Genomic DNA, 11,566 nt, shown 5'->3' on the forward strand with positions numbered 1-11,566 from the left:
AACCCTTCTCTGACCACCACATAATATTCGTCTAGACAAAATGTGAACCTGACACCTCTTGCAAGGAACACAGGGCCCCAACCATTGGGCTAGTCACGAGGTTAGAGATGCTGATTACAATGCCGACACTTGTCTTTTGCAAGTGGTGACTAACATGTCGTAATATAATTATAAGATCATTTCTTCTACTCTAATTCATGGCATTTTAGGAAAAAATTACAACCCCAACACAAAAAATTCCTGGATCCGCCACTGAATTTATACTACTTAACTTAATATCTATGCAGTTTAAACTATTGCCTAGACACGTAGTTGGGCGATCATCTGTTGGGCTTGCAGCATAGGATGCACAAGACAAGGCTTAATAGAAGCTTCAATTGATGCAGAGGGCAGCAGAAAATATTGCATGGCAGTGGAATTCGTAATAGCAATTAATCTCACAGATCAATCATTATACACGGTATGAAGTCCGGGCAACCTTTGCTTCTAGGTAATCTTGTATTATACCAAAACTTTATTATACATGACTTTCATGTAGCATTTGGACTATGATTATTAAAATGTGCTCCATAGCTAAAGAATCAAAGATATGAGCAAGTTTTACATTCAAAACAAAATACTTACTCATTTATCAAAACAAAGCTTTCTCACAAAGTCTCATTCTAAGGCACATCAAGACACACTTTGGAGTTGGGGCTCGTTTCCATTGATACTGAGGGAAAGACTTGTGTGTTTACAAATCATAAAATACGTCCATCTGAATTTATGTAGTAATTTTATATTTCAATAGGGGCATCGATGGATTTAGAAATTAATGGCTATTGAAGAAAAAATATGTAGACTAGAAAATTGTACTACAAAATGTCTGAAAACATGAGTAGTTCAAAGGCATGGTGATAAATGTAAACCTCCAAAAGGAGGACCGTTTCAGCTTTAGTAACGCACCAACAGTAACCAAACAATAAATCATGCAACTGTATATACAAGAACTACCCTGACCTTTTTTCCCAAAATTACCAGCAACAGGAGAACTTACTAACAGACCCGTCTACTACGTTTTTTCTCTCTCAGTTGGATGCTTGCATCATCAATTACATCTCGAAATCCCATATACTCTCAGCAGTGAATCTTGGTATCTTTTTCTCCTCGGCTAAATTCACCGACGCAGAAACCTGGATGATGTAAAAACCAAGTGTCAAGCACATTATATTCATTTTTCCTTATATTCACTCCCTATACAACAATCATAAAGAAACATAGCAGAACATATATTAGCAAGCAACCCTGAAGAAACCTTAGATCACATAATTAAGGATATTCGGTAAACACATTACTTCATTATCGTTTTAAAGTAGACAAGACAAAACAAGTTTTTTTCTTAACCGTAAACCTGGATCAATTATGTCAAATAAACTAATACGGAGTATTATACAAATCACAACAAATAACTCTAGCAAGTGCATTTTCAGATTTACCTTAAAGCTTCCATTTTCAAACGAATTCCTTTTCAAATCCAATCCCAAAACCTTAGTAGACGATCGATAAGAAGCCCTAACCACACTATCCTCATTAATCTTCCTGGACACAGCTACATCCCACGAATTATCCGAAAAATCATAACTCGGCTCAACCGTCATCAAACCTCCATGAACATAAGAATACTTCACCTTACAATTGCGCGAATTAAATCCGTAATTAGCCGAAACCTTATGATTAGTATCCAACATAAGTGTACCGTCTAACGCCGTACTCTTCTCAACTAATGAATGAGAATACGTAAAGTTCAATGGCTTCCGATTGATAGTAACGCTATTCATGAACTGAAATCGTACATCCTAATTACACATAATAAATCGATTAATGAGAGTATTAGCAAGAATACGGAAATTGAAATTGAATTGAAATACAAGATTGGAGTACCTGTTTGGGGACGTTATAGTCAACGGTGAAAGCTCCGGGGTTTTCTACGGATAAAGTGAGGCCGTTAACGGAAGGAGGGTTGATGAATGCGTCGCCGGTGACGGAAGCTCGTAAGTTGATTCCACCAGCGTTGAGTACGACGGAACCGGTGGCGTCGGAATTATCGGCGTCGTAGCTACCTCTGAATGAAGCTTTCATCATTTTTATATGTGAAATTGGAGATGATACCAGGGTTTATCTGATGGTGGGTGGAATGCTTTTATGTGGTTTTTGATAAACCTTGACTCCTTGAGGAGCTTTTTCGTCATTTACAATATTTTTATTGGGCTTATTTTTCACAACTTGGGCTCTATACACTTGGGCTTTTCAAGTTCGTTATTTTCTTCGAGTGAAATGACAAATATACACTATTTTTTAAAGTCTTCAAAAAATATACAATTTTTCAAAAAATTGACAATTTACATCATTCAGTCGATCAACCATTTGGTTGACTACCTCATAGAGTGGTCGACCGCCTATTTTGAGAAGTAATCGACCAAAAAACATGGGCGACAAAAAATTTGCTCAACTACCATATTGACTTCTAATGTGTTGTTTTTTGGTCGACTACCATGCAAAATAGGTGGTCGAGCACACTATGAGGTAGTCTACCAAATGATCGGTCGACTAAATGGTGTAAATTGCCAGTTTTTTTTTTTTTTAAAAGTTTATATTCCTTGAAGACCTTGAAAAATAGTGTATTTTGTCAATTTCCCATATTCAATAGGGTAGGATAGGAATTAAAATTTTTAGAGTGAACCATTTTTTCACAAAATATAAAAAGAATTTTTTGTTGGGATTTAACAAGTTCATAATATACTTAAACCATTTTAAGAATTAAGAAAGCGGAAGCATGTTAATTACCAATTTTAGACTTGTTAAACTTTAACCAATTAAAGTTAAATCCCAATTAGGATCAAGTTGTGATATATACTTACAAACTACAAGCAAGTAAAGAGATTATACCTACTCCAAGCTTGCTAGTAAATGATGAAGAAGATGATGATGAATGAGCTTCTAACTTGAAGCCTCAAGTGTGTAATACCCACAAGCAATGACCCCAACACCTTTGTAATTGGTTAGGATTTAGTTACACTTGAAAATCAACTTGCAAAAATCAAATTAGAACCTCTCTTTTGCTCCAAAAGGGCCACGGCCTTACAGCAGTTTTTGAGGGGTTTTTGTGCAGAATTTTTGAAGTCTAAGTTGCATGTATTGGTTACTACAAGAGTCAAGATGAATACATATGAAAATTGAGAAAGCATGGGTGAAAGATTCCAAGCCAAAAGCATGAGAACTTCAACTCCAAGGCCACTTTCTCTTTCAAGTATTATAAAATAAGTTTTATAAAAGAATTAGATTATTTTATAAAACTCTTCATAATACTTCCACATTTATATATTTGTTATGTACATTTACATTTTATAAAACCAAACTTTATAAAGTGCAACATAACAAAATCAATTATTTAACCCATAAATAATTTAAACTCTTGTTATATAAATTATTCCATAATTTACATACACACATTAAGTAATCTTTCAGAAAACCATTTTTCTTAAAGTTCAAGTGTTGCGTATTTAATCAATGATCCATTCGCTAAGATCAAATACGAATAAGGTGTCGGTAAGCTTGTTATTGGGTATGACCCGACTTGGATCAAAACATATTAGCCACATTAATTTAATATGTCTCTCGGGCATACGAAATACCTTCAATCTCCCACTTGCACGAGAAACATAAGAAATTAATGCAAGTGATGGATACAGCCTAACACACCGTCCATCACCCCTAATATGTTATGACTTTATGCCATTCAATAACATCATCCCTTTCGAGTTCCCATTTCGAATATGATTAGGTGAATCTTTCATTATTTCCTTTCGTCCTAGATGTCATGTTAAATCCAAGAGATACAGAGTGATCACTCTCTTATAGATTTAACTTTTCAGGCCTTAGACATCTGACTCTCAACGAATAAGAGGGACAAATTCCATCTTGACTACATACGTCCTAGATATACACTTTGTAATATACCTGAGTTCTTCCTTATGTACTACCATGTTTCAGAATAGCGAAGGAAAGAATCAAGGCATAATACTCGGTGAATGTCAGAACCCAATATGTATCTCAGGTCAGAGGATACAATGATATTCTCCTTTACTCAAGATTACATGTGATCAACCACAAAAGTTCTATACAGTAATTCTTGAGAGCGGGTCTTCCAATATTTGTTTCCCACAAATATCTATGAACCTTGGTTGCAACCTTGCCCCACATTCAACCTATGAATGTATACCAATCCGAGTTCATAATAGTCTAAACCTCACACTTGTTCCCACAAATGTGATCAACTACGGAATTTAGAATAATAGTTTATTCATGGATGAAATATGCTAAATTGGAACATGACTCATAATTAAATTAATACCATAATTATATTAATGAGTTTGAACTAATTCGTTCCGTTACAATACATAAAATAGATCAATTCCAATCACTAGAATATCGAAGCCCTAACGCACAAACATGTCCCTCATGTTTTGGCCCATGTAAAAGCTTCGTGAGTGGATCCGCAACATTATGATCTGTGTGAACTTTGTGAATACATATCTTTCCCTTTTCAACCTCATCCCTGATGTAGTTGAATCTCCGCTCAATGTGACGAGTCTTTTGATGAGCACGAGGTTCCTTGATTTGAGCAATCGCACCCTCGTTGTCACAAAAGATCTCAAGAGGGTCCTGAATGGAAGGGACCACTCCTAAGTCGTCGATGAATTTCTTCATCCATGCAGCTTCCTGAGCTGCCAGTGAGGCGGCAATGTACTCCGACTCTGTAGTGGATAACGCAACAACCTCCTGTTTCGAACTCTTCCAAGAGACCGCACCACCATTTAACATGAAGACATAACCGGATTGTGATCGAGAGTCATCTCGATCAGTTTGGAAACTCGCGTCCACGTAACCTTTTACGGCGAGTTCCTCCTCACCAGACCCATATATTAGAAACATATCCTTAGTTCTCCTAAGGTATTTCAATATACTTTTAACAGCAATCCAATGACTGTTTCCTGGGTTATTCTGGTATCTACTTGTCAAGCTTAGAGCGCATGACACATCCGGTCTAGTACATATCATCGCATACATGATAGACCCAATAGCAGATGCGTATGGGACTTTCTTCATTCTCTCTTGTTCATCTTTCGTGGTAGGACACTGAGATGAATTGAGAACGGTTCCTCTTTGAATAGGTACCAAACCTTTCTTAGAGTTTTCCATCTTGAACCTTTTCAAGATTTTATCAATGTATGTACTTTGACTTAAACCTATCAATCTCTTGGATCTATTCCTATAGATCCCTATCCCCAATATGTATTGTGCGTCTCCAAGATCCTTAATGGAGAAGCAACTCTTTAGCCAAGTTTTGACTCCTTTCATTGTGGTAATATCATTCCCAAATAATAATATATCATCCACATATAGCACAAGGAACATTATAGAGCTCCCACTAGCCTTCTTGTACACACAAGCTTCATCACCATTTTTAATGAAGCCAAATTTCTTTGCCTCTTCATTAAAGCGATGATTCCACATTCTAGATGCTTGTTTCAATCCGTAGATTGATTTCTTCAACTTGCATACCTTTTTAGGATTTTTCGGATCAACAAAACCTTCGGGCTGTACCATATAGACATCTTCCTCAAGATATCCATTTAGGAAAGCGGTTTTGACATCCATTTGCCATATTTCATAGTCATAGTGAGCAGCAATGGCAAATAATATCCTAATAGACTTTAGCATTGCCACTGGCGAGAAAGTTTCATCATAATCAACCCCTTGAGTTTGAGTGAAACCTTTTGCTACAAGTCTAGCTTTGTATGTATCCAAGTTTCCATGTATGTCGGTTTTCTTCTTGAAAAGCCATTTGCAATCAACTAGCTTGGAGCTAGGAGGTTGCACAACAAGTTCCCAAACTTGGTTTTCATACATGGATTGCATCTCGGCGTTCATGGCTTCCTGCCATTTATCTTTATCAATTCTTGATAAAGCATCTTTGTAGTTTGTCGGTTCATCCAAATCAACCGTATAGCAACCTTCCACGAGAAACCCATATCTCTCGGGAGGATTACTAATCCTACTAGATCTTCGAACGTCTTGTGTACCTTGATCATCCACTTGATCATTTTCAACATCCTCATGTTGAGTACTAGTGTCAACCAATTGTGTATCATCGGCTTGATCTTGTACCTCTACAAGATCTATCTTCCTTTCACCATCACCTTCCATAAGGAACTTGGTTTCAAGGAATTCCGCTTTCCGAGCAACAAATACAGTTTGCTCGGATGGATCATAGAAGTAATATCCCATGTCATCTTTGGGATATCCTATGAAGATACACTTTGTGGATCGAGCATGTAGCTTATTTGCTACATAACGCTTAGGATAAGCTTCACATCCCCATACTTTCAAGTATGAAAGAGAAGGAGGTTTTCCAAACCACATCTCATGAGGAGTTCGTTCCACCTTCTTGGTTGGGGCCATATTTAAAATACGAGCCGCGGAGCTTAGACAATAACCCCAAAATGATAGAGGCAACGAGCTTCTTGCCATCATAGATCGAACCATATCCATTAGGGTTCGGTTCCTCCTTTCGGAAACTCCATTAAGTTGGGGTGTTCCGGGTGGAGTAAGTTGTGAGATAATCCCACAACTCCTAAGATGATCTTGGAAGGAATCGCTTAGGTATTCACCTCCTCTATCGGTACGTAGTACCTTAATTGTCTTATTGAGTTGATTTTGTACTTCGTTTTGATATTCTTTGAATGCTTCAAACGTTTCGTCCTTGTGTCTTAATAAGTAGACATATCCGAAACGACTAAAGTCATCAATGAAAGTAACAAAGTATCTTTCACCTTTCCTAGTCATGGGTTTAAAGGGTCCACATACATCCGAATGTATTAATCCCAATAAATCTTTAGCCCTTTCATAGGTCCCTTTGAAAGGTGCTTTAGTCATCTTGCCTTGTAAACAAGATTCACATACTTCAAACGAATCCATTTCATTTGATTTCAAAAGTCCATTCTTTTGAAGTGTATGTATTCGGTTCTTGTTTATGTGACCAAGGCGACAATGCCATAAGTAGGAATCACTCAAATCTCTTTTGAGTTTCTTGGTGCTTGTATGGTACATTGAGCTACTAGATGATGTGTCATCATGAACCAATTCATAAATTCCATTTGAAGGCGAAGCCTTGAAATAGAATACATTATCTTTAGAAACATGAATATCATCATCAATAAAATTAACAACGTAACCACATTGTTTTAAGCGAGAAATAGAAATAATGTTTCTACACGAATCCGGAGCATACAAAACATTTTCTAAAATAAGTTCCAATCCGCTTGGAAGCTTCAAAATAAAATCTCCTTGAGCTTTAACATGCACCTTTGCACCATTGCCCATATAGAGACTTGATGTTCCCGCCTTATGATCACTTCTTTTGAACCCCTGCAAAGAATTGCAAATATGAGTTCCACATCCAGTGTCTAATACCCATGTATTAGAGGAAGTAATACTTAGCTCTATATATACCATATATATATTACCTGAGGTTTGCCCTGCATCCCTCTTGTCCTTCAACTCCTTAAGGTAGACCGGACAGTTTCGTTTCCAATGACCCATCTCACCGCAACCGAAACATGGGTCTTCCTTGGGGTTTGCCTTCTCGGTGACCTTTTGCTTCTTGGCCTTGTTGATGGTTGGGGTAACCATCTTCCCCTTCCCTTTGCCTTGATAGGCGGGTCCTTTTCTCTTAGCCACCTTTGGCTTAGAGGTGTTACCTTTGGACCCACCTTGATCGATTGCTAACACGGGTAAAGCCCTTTTACCCATGCTAGTTTCCGCCGTTCTAAGCATACCGTGAAGCTCACCTATGCTCTTATCCATCCCATTCATATTGTAATTAATTACAAATTGATCAAACCTTTTTGATAGGGAATTAAGGATAAGATCGGTGGCTAACTCATTTGATATGTTTAGGTTAAGACGGTTAGCACGATCAATAAGGCTCTTCATTTTGAGGACATAAGAGGAGACGGATTGGGTGTCATCCATACGACATGCATGTAGCGCTCGAACCGTTTCGAAGCGCTCGACACGTGCTTGTTGAAGGAACATCTCCTTCAATTGCGTAATCATGTCATATGCACTATGATGTTCGAAATCCTTTTGGAGTTCGGGTATCATAGTCCCAAGCATTAGACAAGCGACTTGCACCGAATCGGCGCAATACTTGTCATAATAAGCCATGCCCTCTATATCTTCCTCATCCGGTTGGTCGGGAATAGGGTCCTCCAACACATACGCTTTGTCCTCAAGTTTGAGGACAATCCTAAGATTACGGAACCAATCCATAAAGTTCGTATGGTTGAGTTTGTCTTTCTCGAGGAGAGACCTTAATGATAGGTTGTTTAGGTTAAGTGGTGTATTTTGCATGTTGTTGTTATTTGCGGCCATCTACAAAATTTAACAAAGTCCTTTTAAGTATCGATTTTAAATTTAATAAACAATACCCTTTTATTTTTAATTGTTTTATTAAATCTTAGAATCCAACGGTAAATCAAATTTCGGTTAGGTGACCTTTATCCCGTTATTTGATTTAGCTAGGTAGTCATTTATGTGACAATTGCAATCCTTTTGCAACATCTAAGTTATGGGATCATGCAATCCTTTTGCATGGCATATTTATCCCATCAACGCCTATTTGTTCCTCATGCTTCGGTGACCCTAAGTTCATGATTCCTAAATCAAGTCGTCCTACTTGTGTAAACATGTAGACTTAACATACAAGTGGTTAGGTGACCTTTATCCCACATGTATGCGAAGTGTACCTTATTCATATTAGTTCACTCATGACGGTTAGGTGACCATTATCCCATCAAGAGATTCCTAATATGTCTAAGTGTTTCCACAAAAGGATGGCGTTTAACTTGTTTACCTTGTTTTAGTTAAGGGATTTTAAGTTTTCATAAATTCTAGTTTAAGAAAACATTTGCCATACACCAACATGCATTTGGTGTATAGTTCATTATGAAAAGCCAATTTCATGTCTATAAACCATTTTATATATATGATCCTAATCATGATCTTAATAACCGTTTATTAATGTCCTTTTAGCCATTTTTAATTCAACCAATTAAATTGTCGTTTTGCATGTCGTTAATTAATGTATAATTTAACCAATTAAATTTCCATTTTGCTTGTTGTTAACTTGTGTGATTAACTTGTAGCATACAAACATACAATCCACAATCATACAATAAACAACCATGCATGCAAAACAAATATGTTCACAATCAAGCCATTTTGGTAGACATTTGTTTAGCCGAAAACAAATGCCACCGGATAAGGGGTAATTACACAAAGTAGGAGATTTCAAATCTCCCACTTAACCTTGCATCCAAATGCTTCTTCATGTGTTCTTCAAGTCTTCATCATTCTTCATCATTTTACAAAATATATCCTAATACATTTTGTCTAAAAAAAATGAAATTACAACCTAATCTATTTTACATACCAAATATAAAATAAATTACATAACCAAATGAATTATTACATGCCAAATGAATAAATATTATTACAAACCAATTGAATAAATATCAATTAACCATGCATGCAACCAAACACAAGGTCAAGGCTTAGATTGTGAACATCATCAACATAAGTGATAGGCAATACAGAATCACAAGTGATTGGAAACACAGAATCACAAGTGATCTGCAACACAGAATCACAAGTGATTGGCAATACAGAATCACAAGTGATCGGCAACACAGAATCACAAGTGATTGGCAGTACAGAATCACAAGTGATTGGCAGTACAGAATCACAAGTGATTGGCAGTACAGAATGCAGAATCACAAGTGATTTTGGCCAAAATGACAACCACCCAAAACCCAAAATTTTACATTCTACTTCATGCATGTTCATAGAATGCAAAATTATAGTGGGTTTAATAACCATCTCGAAGCATATTTCAACAACTTCGGCTCTAGATACCATTGTTGGGATTTAACAAGTTCATAATATACTTAAACCATTTTAAGAATTAAGAAAGCGGAAGCATGTTAATTACCAATTTTAGACTTGTTAAACTTTAACCAATTAAAGTTAAATCCCAATTAGGATCAAGTTGTGATATATACTTACAAACTACAAGCAAGTAAAGAGATTATACCTACTCCAAGCTTGCTAGTAAATGATGAAGAAGATGATGATGAATGAGCTTCTAACTTGAAGCCTCAAGTGTGTAATACCCACAAGCAATGACCCCAACACCTTTGTAATTGGTTAGGATTTAGTTACACTTGAAAATCAACTTGCAAAAATCAAATTAGAACCTCTCTTTTGCTCCAAAAGGGCCACGGCCTTACAGCAGTTTTTGAGGGGTTTTTGTGCAGAATTTTTGAAGTCTAAGTTGCATGTATTGGTTACTACAAGAGTCAAGATGAATACATATGGAAATTGAGAAAGTATGGGTGAAAGATTCCAAGCCAAAAGCATGAGAACTTCAACTCCAAGGCCACTTTCTCTTTCAAGTATTATAAAATAAGTTTTATAAAAGAATTAGATTATTTTATAAAACTCTTCATAATACTTCCACATTTATATATTTGTTATGTACATTTACATTTTATAAAATCAAACTTTATAAAGTGCAACATAACAAAATCAATTATTTAACCCATAAATAATTTAAACTCTTGTTATATAAATTATTCCATAATTTACATACACACATTAAGTAATCTTTCAGAAAACCATTTTTCTTAAAGTTCAAGTGTTGCGTATTTAATCAATGATCCATTCGCTAAGATCAAATACGAATAAGGTGTCGGTAAGCTTGTTATTGGGTATGACCCGACTTGGATCAAAACATATTAGCCACATTAATTTAATATGTCTCTCGGGCATACGAAATACCTTCATTTTTGCAGTTCAACGATACTTTTTCACGAGCCAAGGTCGTCTTTCATAATCATCCTCAGGATTTGTTTTATGGTGTACACGAAGTCTTGTCAGTAAATTAAAGATTCACGAACATACAACTCAAACGCTAGAAGAAGTACATATCAACGGCCATATGATATATAGAATAAACCTTCTTGTTTTACTCCGTATTAAAGATAGAAATGTCATGTACTTCAAAGAGATAGATGTACAAATATTTAAATTTACACACTAAAACTTAACACATGATTTTTTTTTTTTTTTCTGTTCAAATTAATGGGAGCGCCATTTTTTTATTTTTTTTTACCAACATGGCCATTACCTAGTGATGTTCAAAACTGAGCTATCTTAAGATTACATTAGTTATGAAAATAGCAGTCTACCAAAATCTACCAAGGATGTCATAAACATGACGCCTTACTTCTAGACCATATTGTTTCTTGTGTATGTAGACACTTTTGGTATATGTTTAGTGATAAACTAATACACGTATTTTTACATATTTCCATTTCCACAACATTAGACTAAAACTATAGCATGATTGATACTTTTTTATGTAAAAGTGTAAACAGTTTTCTATGTTTCATTTCATCTGATC

The 11,566-nt window shown here is 36.0% G+C and overlaps 1 protein-coding gene across 1 annotated transcript; it reads right to left on the reverse strand.

Moving 5' to 3' along the window:
- Positions 1-827: 827 nt before the first annotated feature.
- LOC139896527 (outer envelope pore protein 24, chloroplastic-like) lies at positions 828-2,140 on the reverse strand. Its single transcript, XM_071879171.1, has 3 exons — positions 1,921-2,140; positions 1,476-1,835; positions 828-1,172 (listed from the first exon to the last, which is right to left on the reverse strand). The coding sequence occupies exons 1-3, from the start codon at positions 2,119-2,121 to the stop codon at positions 1,092-1,094; spliced, it is 642 nt and encodes a 213-aa protein (XP_071735272.1). The 5' UTR covers positions 2,122-2,140; the 3' UTR covers positions 828-1,091.
- Between the last annotated feature and the right edge of the window lie 9,426 nt (positions 2,141-11,566).

Source organism: Rutidosis leptorrhynchoides, chromosome 3, assembly GCF_046630445.1.
Source record: "Rutidosis leptorrhynchoides isolate AG116_Rl617_1_P2 chromosome 3, CSIRO_AGI_Rlap_v1, whole genome shotgun sequence".
In the NCBI taxonomy this organism is placed as follows: domain Eukaryota; kingdom Viridiplantae; phylum Streptophyta; class Magnoliopsida; order Asterales; family Asteraceae; genus Rutidosis; species Rutidosis leptorrhynchoides.